General features: G+C 37.1%; 1 protein-coding gene across 2 annotated transcripts in view; it reads left to right on the top strand.

Annotated features, from left to right (window-relative positions):
* The window catches only part of LOC143020007 (uncharacterized), a 35,467-nt gene that overhangs the window by 4,654 nt on the left and 12,887 nt on the right, over positions 1-17,926 (top strand). For both annotated transcript variants that reach the window (XM_076176102.1, XM_076176103.1), the window contains exons 2-3: positions 14,798-14,968; positions 15,899-16,019. In XM_076176102.1, coding sequence (XP_076032217.1) covers positions 14,798-14,968; positions 15,899-16,019 — 292 coding nt within the window. The remainder of the gene's footprint in view (positions 1-14,797; positions 14,969-15,898; positions 16,020-17,926) is intronic.

Consider the following 17,926-nt stretch of genomic DNA (forward strand, 5'->3'; position numbering starts at 1 on the left):
GGGCAATAGTGGCAAAAGGCCATCCTTAAGCTATTATTTGGTGAGAGGTGAACACATTACAAAAGCAGAAGAGGAGAAAGACTTGTGAGTGTTGATAAAAGACAACCACCTGATAGACATATCAGCAGGATTGTGGGAGAGACATATGGACTACTGCAGAAGATGAAAGTGGCATTCCGTTATAAGGATGAGATGATGAAAAAACTTGTCGAAATCCTGATACAACCAAGCCTGAAATGTGTGTCAGTAGTATGGTCCCCACACAGAGTGAAGGATATATGTAAGATTGAGAGAATAGAAAAGGAAGCAACGAAACTGGCTTCCTGCTTGGCAGGTAAACCATATGAGGAAAGACTAGTACTGGGTCTGCCAACTTTGAAAAATCAAAGAGAAAGAGCTAACATGATTACAGTATTGAGGTCACTAAAGGTGATAGATTGGATTGATAGAAGAGATCTCCTGATTAAAGATGGGAGGGCTTTAAGAGTTTATTAAGAAAGACCATATGTCGAAAGGATGTGAAACAAGTTTTCCACATAGATGTATGTGTGGAATAGCTTAGAAGGTGATATAGCCTGAGCTCAAACAATACATGAGTTCATATCTAAATGTGATAATTGGAAATCAAGGATATAGATTAAACTGGAACCATACATGAATTTGTCTAGGTATGTTAGAAAATTAGAGAATAAGAGATGGGACCCAACAAGCATTGTTCCTTTCCTGTATATATACTACAATTAGGTACACACACACACACTAAAGTAGACTGTGATTTGCTGCAGAGAGATCTGAACAAAATTTGGGAATGGAGTCAGAAGTGGGAAGTGGACTTCATCATCAAGAAATGTAGTATAATGGAATTTAGAAAAAGTAAAAACATGATATCAGGACAATATAAAATCAGTGAAAAGGATGTAAAGAAATTGGGATTTGAAAAAGACCTGGGAGTAATCATTACAAAGGACATGTCCCCTGATAAACAGATAAACAAAATTGTCAGAGAAACCTACAACTTGCTGAGGTCAATAAAAGTGGGATTTGCTTAGTTGGATGAAGAAATGGTGAAGAAAATACTAGTCACACTGATAAGACCAAGACTGGAGTACACAGCAACACTATTATCACCCAGTACCAAAAAGAATACAAGGAAAATTGAAGGAATCCAAAGAGCAATCACAAAGATGGCCCCCACACTTTCAGAACTGTCGTATGAAGAGAGACTGTCAAAACTAGAGTTACTGGCCCTGGAACAAGGAAGAGATAGAGGAGACTTGTTGACCATCTATAGAATCATGAGGGGTACAGAAGTCCTTGATAGAGAAGACTTAAATTGGGATATGAGAAATACAAGAGGATATGGAACGAAACTCAGACAGTTATAGAAGAAACCTGAAAAAGAAGAGCTTTCCTCAGTGGTGGATGTATGGAACAAACTGGACAAAATGATAGTGTGTTCAAAACCTATAAATGAATTTAAGGACAATTTAGATACTGCGAGAAACAGAGATAGGACACCACGAATGTAGCTCCCCTTCCTGTAAGATACACCTAGGTAAATAGACATACACACACTTCAGGAAATTGCACGGCCCAGAGTTGCAAATTGGATACTAAAAGAATGTATAGAAGAACTAATGGACAAAATGTATGTTGCTCACTCAAAGAAGGAAAAATGCCAATATTGTACCAAGGAAGACCCAACAAATTGTGAAAAAGTTATTAAGAACAGATGAATAAAACATCTGAAAGAAAACAATATACTAATCCCGAGACAATTTGGAATTAGACAGGGAAGGTCATGTCTCACAAATTTGATCTGTTTCTACTCAAGACTAATAGATATAATACAAGAAAGGGACGGATGATCTGATTGTGCTTTCCTAGACTTACAAAAAGCCTTCAACAAAGTGCCACATAAAAAATCATTAAGAAAACTGGAAACCGTAGGAGGGATACAAGGTAAACTATTGAACTGGATGGAGGATTTCTTACATGGAAGAAAAATGAGGGTAGTGCTCAAAGAAAAAGAGTTTAGCTTGGGAAGAGGTGATTAGTGGAGTTCCATAGGGATCAGTATATGCTCCAATAATGTTTGCTATTTATGTGAATGACATGATGAAGATGTGGAATGTTACACGAGCTTCTTTGCAGATGACACAAAATTGCTAAAGAAAGTGAAAACTGAAACAGATTGTGAATCATTGCAGAGAGATCTGAACAAGGTTTGGAAATGGAGTCAAAAGTGGGAAGTGGAGTTCAACATCAAGAAATGTAGCATAATGGAATTAGGAAGAAGTATAAAAAGAATATCAGGACAATATAAAATTGGTACAAAGGAAGTAAAAAAAGTGGGAACTGAAAAAGACATGGGAGTATTTGTTGCAAATGACATGCCCCAGATAAACAGATTAACAAAATTGTAGGAGAATACTGCAACTTGCTAAGATCAGTAAAGGTGGCTTTTACCTACTTGGATGAAGAAATGGTGAAGAAAATACTAGTCACACTAATAAGGCCTAGGCAGGAGTATGCTGTGACACTATGGTCACCCAGTATCAAAAAGAATATAAAGGAAATTGAAAGAATTCAGAGGTCAACTACGAAGATGGCTTCAACACTTTCAAAACTGTCACATGAGGAGAGATTGTCAAAACTGAAGTTACCGACTCTGGAAGAAAGAAGAGAGAGAGGAGACTTGCTAACCATCTATAAAATCATGACAAGTATGGAAGTCCTTGAGACTTCAAATTGGGATAAGAGAAAAACTAGGGGACATGAAAAGAAGTTAAAAAAGGACAGTTATACAAGAGACTTTCCTTACAGAGTGATGGATGTCTGGAACAAACTGGACAAAACAATTGTGTATGCAAAAACTGTACATGAATTTAAGAGCAAACTAGACACTGCAAGATACAAAGATGGGACATTATGAGCATAGCTCCCCTTCCCATAAGAAACAACTAGGTAAATACTATACCCAGTACTGAAATGAATATAAGGAAAATTAATAAAATTCAGATAGCAACTACAAAGATGGCCCCAACGCTGTCAAAACTGACATTACCAACTAGAATTACCAACTCTGGAACAAAGAAGAGAAAGAGGTGACTTGTTGACTATCTACAGAATTATGAGAGGTATGGAAGTTCTTGATAGAGAAGACTTACTAAATTGGAATATGAGAAACACAAGATGAAATGGATGGAAGCTCAAAAAGGACAGTTATAGAAGAGACCTGGAACAGAACAGCTTTTCCCACAGAGTGGTGGATATATGGAACACAAGACAAAACGATAGTGTGTGCAAAAACAGTACACGACTTCAAGAGCAAATTAGATATGGCGAGATACAGAGACAGGACACTATGAGCGTAGCTCCCCATCCCATAAGATACAACTAGGTAAATATACTGGCTTGAGGTTGCAGTGGTAGCATTTGTAACTACTACTCTAGTGGCCTGAGTTCGAATCCTGCCTAGGGCTGAAAATAATTTCAGTATTGCTGCACTGCAAGCCAGTACTCCAGCTCTTATGGGTGGGGAGCTTGGGTATGTGTGTGTGTAAGGTCATATATGAGCTCGGGGCTCTCATCTGGGAAGGTATTAACTGTCAGTCGTAAGTCCAACATGTGCTCCAAGACCATGGTGAATCACATACACATATACATAATATATATATATATATATATATATATATAATATATACATATATATATATATATATATATATACATATATATATATATATATATATATAATGTTTATGTAAGTGAATTTAGGGAGCAGGTTTAGTTGGATACGTTTTCTATTAAATAATACAGCATACTCGGCATTAGATATCTTCTTCCTTAAACGTTCTATCCTTCTCGCTGTTTTCTTTTCTGTGGGAGGAAGGGAGAACACAATATCACCAAATGAAACCATAGTGAATTTGGAAATGAAAACAAATACATCACTTATGACATTTTGCCTATGCTGTAGGCATCTTCTGGTAATTTTATTTAAAATATACAGATCATGAAAATATATATACATTGTACAAAATAAACTAGGAAAGGTACTTTGCTTTAATTTCTTCTTGGCACTCCGTGGGATGTCCCAAACAGCTCCAGGGTTCCACACATATTTAATTGGATACTAATTGCTGGTAGGTAATTCTTTATTAATAAGGCTTCTAAACATTTTAATTTTCTCTTATTGGTGTTCTGCTAAAATCAAAGTATTGTTCCCTACATCCGTATACAAAGCAGATGAAAATGTCCTTAAAAATATTTTATATAAAAACTGTAAACCCAAGAAGCAAGAGGACTCCCTACAATTGGTTATATATTATCACAACCCCAGAACTTCATCACTGATTATAAAAAAAAAAAAATTCTGGAGGAAAAGACATATCAAAACAAAGTTACGTTGTGTACTTGTGTACAAATACTCATGCCCTTTCAACAAAGATGGTGCGCTTTGCAGTGACGAGTACATTGGACACACAACTCAAACTTTGTCTCAAAGGCTTAAATTTCGTATGCAAAATGGTGCAATAAAATCGCACATTTCAAAAGTACATAAGATGAACATATTGCTGGAAGTTTTGAACAATAATACTTTGATTTTAGCAAAGAACACCAATAAGAGAATATTAAAATGTTTGGAAGCCGTATTTATAAAGAATTACCTACCAGCAATTAATATCCAATTAAATGTGTGTGGAAACCTGGAGCAGTTTGGGGCATCCCAAGGAACGCCAAGAAGAAAATAAACCAAAGTACCTTTCCTAGTTTATTTTGCACAATGTATATATGATTATGATTTGTAATGATTTGTATATTTTAGATAAAATTTCCAGAAGATACCTAAAGCATAGGCAAAACGTTGTAAGTAGTGTATTTGTTTTCATTTCCAAATTCACTATGGTTTCATTTGGTGATGCTGTGTTCTCCCCTCCCACAGAAAAGGAAATAGTGAGAAGGATAGAAAGTTTAAGGAAGAAGATATCCAATGCTGAGTAGGCTGTATTATTTAATAGAATACATATATACATATATATATATTATATATATATATATTATATATATATATATATATATATATATATATATATTTAAACTTAGAACCCACTGTCGGTGGAAAAAGATAAAAAGTGAGATGATTGTTCCTGTATATTTCGACCACTCTCTGTGGTCCTCTTCAGCAGAATGATTACAAAGGTATAGTACAAGAATATATACATAGTAATGAGGTACATGAAGGGGGACATGGGAAGACACAGGTGAATATACCCTAGGTAGGGTGATCGTTGTTGGAACCAATAATGTTTGAACATATTCTATTAACTGCTAATGATGTAATACAGTCCGGAATCCAATGACCTTTTGAGATGTTGAAATTCGAGACATCTTTGATGAAAGAAGATTCTATTATTTTTCTCTTGAAGCTACAATTTGATTTAAAAATTATATCTGCTTTGTCCCAGTCTATGCGGTGGTCTTTGTTGGATGAGTGAAGAAACACTGCATACGAGAACTCTGCAGTGTTTCTTCACTCATCCAACAAAGACCACCGCATAGACTGGGACAACGCAGATATAATTTTTAAATCAAATTGTAGCTTCAAGAGAAAAATAATAGAATCTTCTTTCATCAAAGATGTCTCGAATTTCAACATCTCAAAAGGTCATTGGATTCCGGACTGTATTACATCATTAGCAGTTAATAGAATATGTTCAAACATTATTGGTTCCAACAACGATCACCCTACCTAGGGTATATTCACCTGTGTCTTCCCATGTCCCCCTTCATGTACCTCATTACTATGTATATATTCTTGTACTATACCTTTGTAATCATTCTGCTGAAGAGGACCACAGAGAGTGGTCGAAATATACATGAACAATCATCTCACTTTTTATCTTTTTCCACCGACAGTGGGTTCTAAGTTTAAATTTTACCAATGTGTTACGACATTAGTGCAATCTAATATATATATATATGTATATATATATATGTATATATATATATATATATATATATATATATACAGACGCTCCTCTACTTACATTCATTTGTTTTACGTTTTTTCGATTTTACGTTTGAACTGACTGTAAAAAAAAAAATTTGAGTGAATTTTTTTAGTTTAGCGCACTCTCCATAGTTCAAACGATACTTACACATGACGCTGCGTCCATTGTTTACATTGCACAAACGACAGACTGAAAGTGCCTTGCCTCCTCCTCTTCCTCCTCCTCCCCTCCTCCTCCACCATCTCAATTTATGTTGCTTGAATTGAATTTATTTGAAATTAATGTTATTATTTTACAATGTTATGTGTATAATTAATGATTTAGGGGTGTTTTGTAAGATACGGTAATAGAATTTATGGATGTATAGTACAGTAACAACTTATGTTCATTTTCAACTTACGTGCGGCCGTTCGGAACGTAACTAAAACGTAAGTTGAGGAGTGTCTGTATGTATAAGTGGAAGGGTGGTGAGGTAAACACCAGGAACCGTTGGAGTTTTTATTTCTAACGTTTCGTCCTGAAAGGATTTCCTCAGAGTGTACACAAACAAATAATTGACAGCTTATATACCCACAGCTTATTCCGTTCCTCCCCATTCGTCTTCGCTCCTCATGCCTCCCCATTCGGCATCACGAAGAACCAAGCTGGCCGTTACTCTCGCCAACTTTACAAATCCATCACGGTGGTTGCCACATGGATATAAATTGATATAGGCTGCCTCAATTACTTTTCTTCTCTGTTTTGTTAGACCTTTATGCAACACCTCTTTTCTTTCCCAATCTGGTAGGTGGCCAAAGTTGTCAAGATGGACCACTAACGAATTTGATGTTCTGTGAGCTCTGATGTCGCTTTTGTGTTCATAGGTACGTTTCTTTATCCCTCTGCTGGTTTCTCCGAAATAACTAATGGGACAGCTTTTATATGGAATTTTGTAAATCAAGCTGTTCTCTACTGTATCGACTTTACTATTGTTCTTACACCTCACAATCTCTCCTATCCTGGTACCAGTGCCAATCTCAACGAAAAATTGAATAGGTTAAATGGGATAGAACAGGACATTCAGTTCACAATGGAGCATGAAGAAAATAATAGATTGGCCTTCCTGGACACGGTGGTTTGGAGAAAAGGGAATAAGACCACATTCTCAGTTTATAGGAAAAGCACCAACAAGGATGACATTGTGCATTTTTATTCAGCCCACAATGACAGAATTAAAAGTGGAATTGTCATTGGTTTCTTCCTGAGAGCTTTCCGAATATGTAATGAGGAATTCCTCCAGGAAGAGATCAATCACATTTTTTATATTTTCAAAAAACTATGATATCCAGAAGGTCTTTTACACAGATTGAGGGAGAAGGCCCTAAGAATAAGTAAAAGAAGCAGAGGGGATAAAAGAGGAGAGAGTGAGGGTGATAGTGGTGGGTTTTTGTCTGTCCCCAACTCAAGATGCGCGAGTGAAATGGAACAGTTGTTCACCCGAGCAGGGCTAAAAATTGTGTTCGGCACTGGTACCAGGATAGGAGAGATTGTGTGGTGTAAGAACAATAGTAAAGTCGATACAGTAGAGAACAGCTTGATTTACAAAATTCCATGTAAAAGCTGTCCCATTAGTTATTTCGGAGAAACCAGCAGAGGGATAAAGAAACGTACCTATGAACACAAAAGCGACATCAGAGCTCACAGAACTCAAATTCGTTAGTGGTCCACCTTGACAACTTTGGCCACCTACCAGATTGGGAAAGAACAGAGGTGCTGCATAAAGGTCTAACAAAGCAGAGAAGAAAAGTAATTGAGGCAGCCTATATCAATTTATATCCATGTGGCAACCACCGTGATGGATTTGTAAAGTTGGCGAGAGTAACGGCCAGCTTGGTTCTTCGTGATGCCGAATGGGGGTGCATGAGGAGCGAAGACGAATGGGGAGGAATGGGATAAGCTGCGGGTATATAAGCTGTCAATTATTTGTTTGTGTACACTGAGGAAGTCCTTTCAGGATGAAACGTTAGAAATAAAAACTCCAACGGTTCCTGGTGTTTACCTCACCACCCTTCCACTCATTCTGTCCTACGTACTTCAATATGTATGTATGTATGTATGCATTTATATGTATAGTATATACTGTATACTGGCAGCATACTGCTCAAACATCAACAACCTATGACCTGCACCACAACACGTCTCTACAAAATTAGTATTTGTCCATTTATAAAATGTGTGCATGGCTTTGCATCAAAGGTGGGTAGCAAATTAAAGATTTGAAGTGAACAAAATTGTCTGAAAACAAGCTCGTAGGGCATTATATGACATTGGCTGTATATAGAGAATTTGGTTAAAATTTGTACCATAGGAATTTAGTTATGGGTGATAGTCCACTCCACCCCCTGGGAAAATATATTTTGGATGAAGGGAGCGAGGAAAAACCATGAATAAGGTGGGTGGATGAGGGTGAACTGGACATTAGATACAATAATGTCTGTTGAGCAAGGTAGAGAGAGTGCAAAAGAAAGGACTCTGCCACCTTCCTTATAAAGATGAAAAGACCTCTTGTTATGTACAATAATATTCAGTAACTTCTTGACAATTTTCTGTACCCAAACACATTTGTAGCACCTCACCCACACTAGCCAGTGTGTGTATCAGTGGGCTGTAAACCTTGTCATATGCAAAGATTGGACATGTATTCACTCATGAAATACCAGCAGCCACTATGATTTTGTGAATTTAGCATTTACATCACTTTCTTTGCATTTCAACATATCAAAAGTAGAGAAAAACATAAATATATGAAAAACAAAAATGTCTTGAAAACTAAGTAGTGGAAGAAAGATACAGACTGCAAATTGGGTCATCGATACAGAGAGGCTGTGGTGAGGAACCAAGGTCATTGGCCACTCATCACCCTCAACCTTTTGCATTCCAACATTGTCAGAAGGAACTTTCATCCCTAAATGTTGCATTGTTTTATATAGATCTGTTCTCTCCCTGTTCAGTTGGGTGTCCTTGTTATGACCTTAACCCATGGATACCACTGTAACCTTATTCTTTTACACAACTCCCCAATTCAGCACAGTGTGACCACGCCTTTGACAGAACGGATCATTATCATTTGCATACACAAGGCTATTTATTGTTCATCTTTCTCCAACTGCATTCATATTTTTCTCATTATAGCCAAAGTGACGTCGCACCTCCCCGCCTAAAGTCAACATTTACCCAAAACTTTTTGCATATTTTAATGCTCATTCATTAAGAGTTTCACTTTTTTAAAGCTCTTCACTGCCTAAAAAAAAAAAAAAGAAGTCCCTACATTGTTAACTGCCCCAATGCTGTTTACCCATTTAGTTTTATATGCATGTAAATCCACAAAATACAGGGACACTGTTTTATTTTATATATTTATTCAACTCTATTCTTTTAAAAACTACATGGATCATGTTCAGTCATCAACTGTGGTCAGTTTTTGTAATTATCATTTATATGTAATTGCCATGTATACACTTTACATAGGATATTTAATAGTGGTCTTAAATTTGGGCTTGTTTCCTTTGTCCTTATAAAGTAGTACTGTTTCTTAATCTGCAATATCTTCAATGGGTACAATCTTGGTTTCAGCATGTACCATAGATGACCAGTGGTTGTTGATTTGATACATCACTTCTGTATTCCTGTGCTTGATTTTGGTACAGCCTATTGTTAGTTTTAAATCTTTGTTTTGGATTGCTACATTAATACATGCAGTATATACATTCATACTTATGTATATATTTACCTAGTTGTATTTAGCTGTATCTTATGGGAAGGGGAGCTATGCTCATGGTGTCCCATCTCTGTATCTCGCCATATTTAATTTGCTTTTAAATTCTTATGGATTTACCTAGTTGTATCTTACGGGAAAGGGGAGCTAAGTTTGTGGTGTCCCGTCTTTGTATCTCTCCATACCCAATTTGCTCTTAATTTCTGGTATTGCTTTTGCACCCACTGTTTTTTCATCCAGTGTGTTCCATACATCTACCACTGTGAGGGAAGCTGTTCTTTTTCAGGTCTCTTCTATAATTGTCTTTTTTAAGCTTCTTTCCATGTCCTCTTGTGTTTCTCCTATCCCAATTTAGCAAGTCTTCTCTGTCAAGAACTTCCATGCCCTTCATAATTCTATAGATGGTCAACAAGTCACCTCTTTCTCTCCTCAGTTTCAGAGTCGGCAACTCTAATTTTATCAGTCCTTCTTCATATGAATATTTTGAGAGTTTTAGGGCCATCCTCATAGCTGCTCTCTGGATTCTCTCAATTTTCTTTATATTCTTTTTTGTATTGGGTGACCAGTGTTGCTGCATACTCCAGTTTAGGCCTTATCATTGTGATTAGTATTTTCCTTACTATTTTGTCCAAGTAGGTATTGTAAAGGCCATTTTTATTGCTTTCAGTAAGTTGTAGGTTTCGCCGACAATCTTGTTTATATGTTTGTCTAGGGACATATCTTTTGTGATAATCACTCCCAGGTCTTTTTCAGATCCTTTTTTCTTAACTTCTTTTTCCACCAATTTTGATCTTCCAGATATCCTTTTTTTACTTTTTCCAAACTCCATAATGCTACATTTTTCCGTGTCAAATTTCACTTCCCACCTCTGACTCCATTCCCAAACCCTGTTTAGATCTCTGTAATGATTTGCAGTCTGTTTCTTCAACTGTTTTGCAGCATCTGCAAAGAAGCTCATATAACATTCCATTACCTCATCCATGTCATTCACATAAATGGCTAACATCATTGGAGCCAGCACTGATTCTTGTGGTACTTCACTAATTACCTCTTCCCAAATAGAAGTCTTGTCTCTGACCACTACCCTCATTCTTCTTTCATACAAAAAGTCCTCCATCTACTCCAACCAGTAGTTTATCTTGTATTCCAAGGTTTCTATCTTTATTAATAGTTTTTTTGTGAGGGACTTTATCAAAAGCTTTTTGTAGATCTAGGAAAGCACAGTTGCTCATGTCCCTTTCTTGTATTATATCTGGTAGCCTCGAGTAAAAGCAGATCAGATTTGTGGTGCATGATCTTCCTTGTCTGAATCCAGATTGTGTCAGATTTAGTATATTCTTCTTCTTTAGATGTTTTATCCATCTATTATAACTCACAGATTTTTGCTACTGTGCTTGTAAGAAAAACTGGTCTGTAATTTGTTGGGTCTTCCTTATTTCCTCCTTTATAGATTGGTACAATATCAGCATTTTTCCAGTCTTGTGGCATCTTTCCTTCTTTGAGCAAGGAACATATCATTTTGTATATTTTGTCTAGTTCTTCCTTACATTCTTTTGATATCCATCTGGGCTGTGTGAATTTCTGACATCAATGTTTGTTATTTGATCCATTATATCTTTGTGTTATCATTTCCTTCATGGGGGGATTTCACTTCTCTTCAACCTGTGGTTTTACTTTTTCTCTAGCGAAAATGGACTTAAAATGTTTGCACATAACTTCCGCCATTTCTGTATCTTCTATGTATTCAGTATTCCCTTGGCATAGTTTCATTATTTCCTGCTTGTTTTTCAGTTTCCCATTTACATATCTATAGAATAGTTTTGGCTGATCTTTACATGTACAGGTAAACGTCGACTTACGATGGCCGCGACTTACGATTGTTCGACTTTACGATGACGACGACGACGACGATATGATAATTTAACCCCTTCCATACGGTGCCGCACACGTAGGCGTCATGAGGAGCAAGTGGATTCGCGACGCTGCCATATCGGCGTCTTGATTATATTTATTGTAGTCGCCCCTGTGTTTTTTACATTCTCTCAAATGATTCATTCTCTGTGGTTTTCAAAATTCGCGGGTGAAAGAGAGAACGATCGATATAAGCGGTGACTATATTTTATGATGCGAGTATTATTACGTCACGTCGTACGGCTGGCATTGGCTGCTGCCCGCGAGATTTAAGGTCCGTACTGAAAATACATATTATAGTGTTTGAATATGGTAAAAAGGATAAAAATAATTAAATAAACTACTGTACATGTTTAATAGGCTATATTCAGTATCTCTGGTGGTTAATATACAGGTAGGCTAGGTACAGTGACCACGGAACAGAGTGGGGATCGACTTACGATGAGATCGTCTTACGATGGCTCTATCGAAACCTAATGCCATCGTAAGTCGACGTTTACCTGTATCTTCTTCTGCATATTTACATTTTTCTTATGTATTTTTACATATTCATTTCTTTTGTTAACATATTGCCACTTTCTAGGTTTCCTGTCTCTTCTCCATCTCTTCCAAGCTGTGCCTCTTCTATCTTTTGCTTCACTGCACCTTCTGTTAAACCAGCATTTTATGTACGCCCTCTCTTGTTTTTGCTTTGGTACATATTTTTCCATTCTTTATAAGTATTTATCAGAATCATCCATTTTGCTTCTACTTACGTTTCATCTTTGTAGAATTTTTCCCAGTTCACTCCAAGAAAAAAATTCTCAAGTTTCTCAGTCTGTTTTGCTATACATCAGTGCCCTTTATGTGTTCCTCATTTCTCTTTATATTTCCTCTTCTAATTCTAACTCTAGTATATGGTCACTTCCCAATTGATGTCTTGTATTCAATTTTGTCTACTATTTTGGGTTCTGACATAAATATTAGATCCAGTCTTGATGGTTCTTCATTATTTCTAAATCTAGTAAACTCCTTTACCCATTGTGTCATTGTATGTTCCATGGTCATGTCGAGTAATACATTCCCCCACTGATCTTCTCCACCTTTCACTGTCATCTCTTCCCAACACATTTCTTTGCAATTAAAGTCGCCCACTAGTACTGCGTTACTTCCATCCATTAGCATCTCATTTAATGTGGGTGTGTATATATATATATATATATATATATATATATATATATATATAATATTTATTTATTTATTTATTTATTATATCTATCACTGGTCAGAAATGTAGTAACACATTTGTAAATCACAACTGATACCACAGTTGGAAAAAAGAAAGAGTTGAACAAGCGAGTCTATATATTTCGACTGACATCTGCAATCCTCTTCAGTAGTATATAGTGGAAGGAGGTTGCTATTTAAAGATAGCATCCTCCTCCCACTTTGTACTACTGAAGAGGATTGCAGTCAGCAGTCGAAATATATAGACTTGCTTATTCAGATTTATTTTTTCAGATTGTGCTGTTAATTGTGATATATATATATTGGTTGTCAAATTGTAGAAGTATGGTTAGGCATGTAATGTATGAATAGTTCATATATTGTGTTTTTTTTTTTTCTTTTTTTGAGCAAAACTTGTGCACGTGACTGTTCCAAGTATATTGATCTTTCTACTTGCTCCCTTTGTTTTTCTTAGTGGATTTAATGTTGTGTGTATTGTCACAAGATGGTTAAGGGTGTTTGTTTAGTGGTCTGTATTCCATCACTGACCATTTGATTCTCCGAGGATTTGTGGTTGTTTGGGGTGAGTGGCATAATCAATGATTTTATCGAGGGATACTGCTACCCAATTCTATGTTGGCCATAATTCCAAAATTAGTGTGTTCTTGGCTGTAGTTTGACATTTGTATAGTTCTCTAAATGAATTTTGATTTTATGTTCTGGGTTTATGAAATTGTGCATGAAGAGATTAAACAGTGTTGGGGGCAGTATTGCACCCATTGGGGCACCATTGTATAGTTCCTTGGTTATAGAAACAAGTTGTCTTTTGTCAGTCTGTCTTGCCTTCCTTTCATGAAGATTGTCTACCGTTTCTTCTTGGTATGGAAAGGTTATTTGTTCCGGTGGTATGTCTTGGGACCATCAAATGGACATACCCCATCACATGAATAGGTTTACTTCAATGAATACTTGTTGTAGGGTGATTAATCATGTCATTGTGGGTCTTCTGTAAGAGAGACCAGGGGCAACAGATTAATTGATAGATCATGTAATGATTAACATACAAGAAAAATAGGGTTACATTCCCAGACATACAAAAATTATATTACTAATTTTAAAATACTCCCAATTGTAGTAATGTTTTGTTCAGAAAGTGAGAAAGACAACCATGTTAGACATAAGACCTAATCATTTTGGCACCTAGTGTCTGTGGTTAATTACTATTCATACTTTGATCATGTTGTAGGATGTTCTCCTGTGTCAGATTCATTATTTAAATGAGAAAAGATCATAGCTGCAAAGTTAATTCATGGCTGGAAATGAAGCAGGTTGTAGTGGCTAGAGCAGTGGTGCTAAACCCTTGGGTTGTGACCCAAAGATGGGTCACCAAGCCATTTGAATGGGTCACCAAGGATTTGTGGACTTAATATTTTCCCAATATTCCTGTTCAGAATATCAAAGTATTAATCCTGATTGTGGAATTCCTAAGTCATTATCATCCAAGGTTAAGCAAAACATTGAGACATAGACAATATAAATGAGGCGAAGAAAAAAAAACTACCAACATCAACTCTTGCCTTTTAAGTGTTTATGGAGGTAAGGGTCGCCATGATTGATGTGGGACAGGATTTTGGGTTGCATCCTTAAATGGTTAAGAACCACTGAGCTAGAAGATTTGTGTTTTTGTGGTATACTTGCTAACTGAGCACCTCAGAACATCACTACCAGAGTGAGAGGTGAGGAGTGGAAGTGGTTTGAGGCTACATAGTGGCAGGTAGGTAAGTAAAAATCATAGTAAGTAGTAAGAGCATAGTATATTAAATTCCCAAGATTCAAAGTCCTTCGTAAAGAGGCCTCTCTGGGGTGTAAAGTTATGTTGCATTAAACTAAAACAATTTTATTTTTGCAGGCTCCATCAAGAGATGGAAGACTTCTACGAATGGATGTGCCCTAGCGAGGAGGAGCACATGATGCGGAAGCAGGTGGTGGAGCGTATAGAACAGGTCATTGTTGATCTTTGGCCGCAGGCAAGAGTAGAAATCTTTGGCAGCTTCCGGACTGGCCTTTACTTGCCAACAAGGTTAGCAATTATAATGTCATTCAGGCATGTTTGTAATTTTCAGTATACTTTATGGCTGTAAGTATATTTTATCTTGTTTATTTTATTTAGGAATCTTGCTGGCTGAGTAGGTTGGGGTTTCGTTACTTGCGCTAAAGGTCAAGGGGATAGCAGTTTGAACCCTGCTACTCACAAAGTTGTACCAAGGGCATGGTACATTAAATTCCATACTACAAAGTCCTCTGTAAGGGACACCGTCCTAGCCTCTTGATAGGGAGGAATTTGTGACGTAAAACCATATTACCATCATTTTATTTAAAGAAAGAATGAGTGAAGAAAGATTAGTAAAAGAAGTGTGGAAGGCAGAGGTCAATGGAGTAAACAGGAGAGGGCGACTGGGGATGAGATGGATGGTGTAAAAGGGGTGATGAGAAAGAGGGTGATGTCTGTTCAGGAAGGAAGGGAGAAAACAGAAGATAGGGGTGAGTGGAGAATGGTTGTGTATGGATGATGTTGTGATGCATGGAAGGGAGTGGGTGATGGGGGGATTTCTCTCCATCTTTTTTTCTGGATGAGGGAATGGACAGGGGGAGTCATTGATTAAATGAAGCAGTCTTGCTGTGGATGTGCTGTGTCTTGCTGCATTGCTTCTGACCCAGGGCAATGGGCAAAATGCAGGGATGAACTGTCATCCAAGAAGAGCCAAGAAAAGAGGGAGGGAGGGAGGAGTGGTGAATGGGAGTGGAGTGGGTGGAGGATGAAATGGGTGGGAATAGAATTATGCCTATTGATTTTGGCTACCTCCTTTGTAAGGGAAAAAACATTGGTATATGTATGTATTTTATTTGTTCATTTTATTGATACATTATTACTTTTTGAAACTTAATGTCTATTTTTGCCATATTGGAATGTTGGTAAAATGTTTGATTCTTACCAAGTTGTTGTTTTCAGTGATATAGATCTGGTAGTGATTGGCAAGTGGGATTCATTGCCACTAAGAACTCTGGAGAAGGCTTTGCTGGATAACAAGATAGCACAAACTTCTTCCCTCAAAGTCCTTGACAGGGCATCTGTATGTATTCAGTCTTTCATTGTATAGTTTGTACTTGTTGTTAAACTGTAGCTATCTTAACGAAACATACCCGTCAGAAGGTATGTAAGTGAAACTTGTTTGGGAAAAGTACTTGGTATAAAGCTGTCACTTGGAAAGTGGATGGGAACACATTATGTAATTAGAAATGTTTGAAGAAATCACAAATGTAACTCAAAATAACTTTTTAAGTCAAGGAAACCAATGGTTCTCAGCCATTTACCCATGTAGCTATTTCAGCCTCAGAATGTCAACCCCCCTCCACTTCTCAAGGTTATTTCACTAAAAAAAAAAGTTAATATCTGTGATGTTTATAAAAATGTGATTTTTTTTTTTTTTTTTTTGTAGATTTAATTTTTAGACTGTATAATTGTAGTTTATAGCAATATCAATATTCCCTGTTGAGGACCCTGGCTGTGTCTTTAGATTATAGCAAGTCTCAGGGATGACACTTTGTCTTTAGACCCAACTTCAACTGTATTTCCTGCATCTTTTCATACAAGGAGAGCTGACAGTAACTGCTTCTTTCCTACTTCTCTAAACTGGTGACGTAGAAACTCTATACTGACACAACACAGACAACAGTCCAAAGTTTCTTCTCAGAGATATATAGGAGGAGCCTGAGGACCTTTGTGAGTGACTGTGGGGGATCTGAAGCTTGAGACAACAGTTATTATTTGGGTTCTTAAAGCTGTAACTTGTACCAGATTCATACAATAGAAAGACTTTTTATCATGTACAAACAACTTAGAAGAACCACCAGAGCTGGATGCATAACCACTGGACAAGTAGTGCATTATTAACGCAGTAACGCAAGTGCCCAGCTGTGGTTATTTTATGTTTTAGAATAGGGAATATTAATGTTGTAGTTTAGGTATTATTTTATTGAGAATATTCGTAAGAAGTAGATATTCTCCATTACATATGCCAAAGGCTTTTTCCACCTCCCTTGTAAGGGGGAAAAGACCCTTTGGTATATGTATCAAAATAATTCTAAAGGAAATTAAAATTGGTAACATTGATGATAACACATTGATGGTAATGCACTATCTGCCCAGTGGTAATGTGCCCAGTTCTGAGAACCACACTTAGCTGTATGGTTTCCTACAAAAAGTAATACAAAGTAAACCTATTGACAAAAGAAAATGGTGCCATAAGAAGGTAAAAACTGCACTTCAATCATCCCAGTTCTGGCTGTCAGGCCCTGCTATGGAAGTGTTCTGTTTTGTTGCATTACATTAGGCAGAAACATAGAACATAAGAGAGGAAGAGAGAAGGAGTTTGAATGTGTTTGAGATGAGGTGCCTGAGAAGTATGATAAGGGTTACTAGGCTGGATAGAGTGAGAAATGAGGAGGTGAGGAGGAGAACGAGGGTGGAAAGGGAGTTGGGAAATAGGGTTGATGAAGAGTATTAGCATGGTTTGGACACATGGAAAGAATGAGTGAAGAAAGACTAGTAAAAGAGGTATGGAAGGCAGAGGTGAAAGGAGTTTTACATGAGGGGTCGATCTAGGACGAGATGGATGGATGGGGTAAAAGGGGCATTGGGAAAGAGGAATGTCTGTTGAGGAAGGAAAGGAGAAGACAGAAGATAGGGGTGAATGGAGAATGGTTGTGTATGGATAATGCTGTGATGCATGGGAGTGGGTGGGGATGCGGGGTGAGGGAGTATGTGTGAATAATAAAGGGGACATAGATGCAAGAGATATGTATGTCAAGCAAGGAAGGGAGAAGGCAAAAGATAAGTGTGAATGGAAAGTGTTTATAAATGGAAGAAAAAATGAAGCAGCCGGCTCTGTATATTTAAGTGAATGAGAGGTTAGGGCAAGTTGTCGTCATTCCCTAGACTGTCTGGTTGAATAGTTCTGTCTCCCTGAGGAACGCCACA

The sequence above is a fragment of the Oratosquilla oratoria genome, chromosome 38, assembly GCF_046742065.1.
Source record: "Oratosquilla oratoria isolate Oo_2021 chromosome 38, ASM4674206v1, whole genome shotgun sequence".
NCBI classification, from domain to species: Eukaryota; Metazoa; Arthropoda; class Malacostraca; order Stomatopoda; family Squillidae; genus Oratosquilla; species Oratosquilla oratoria.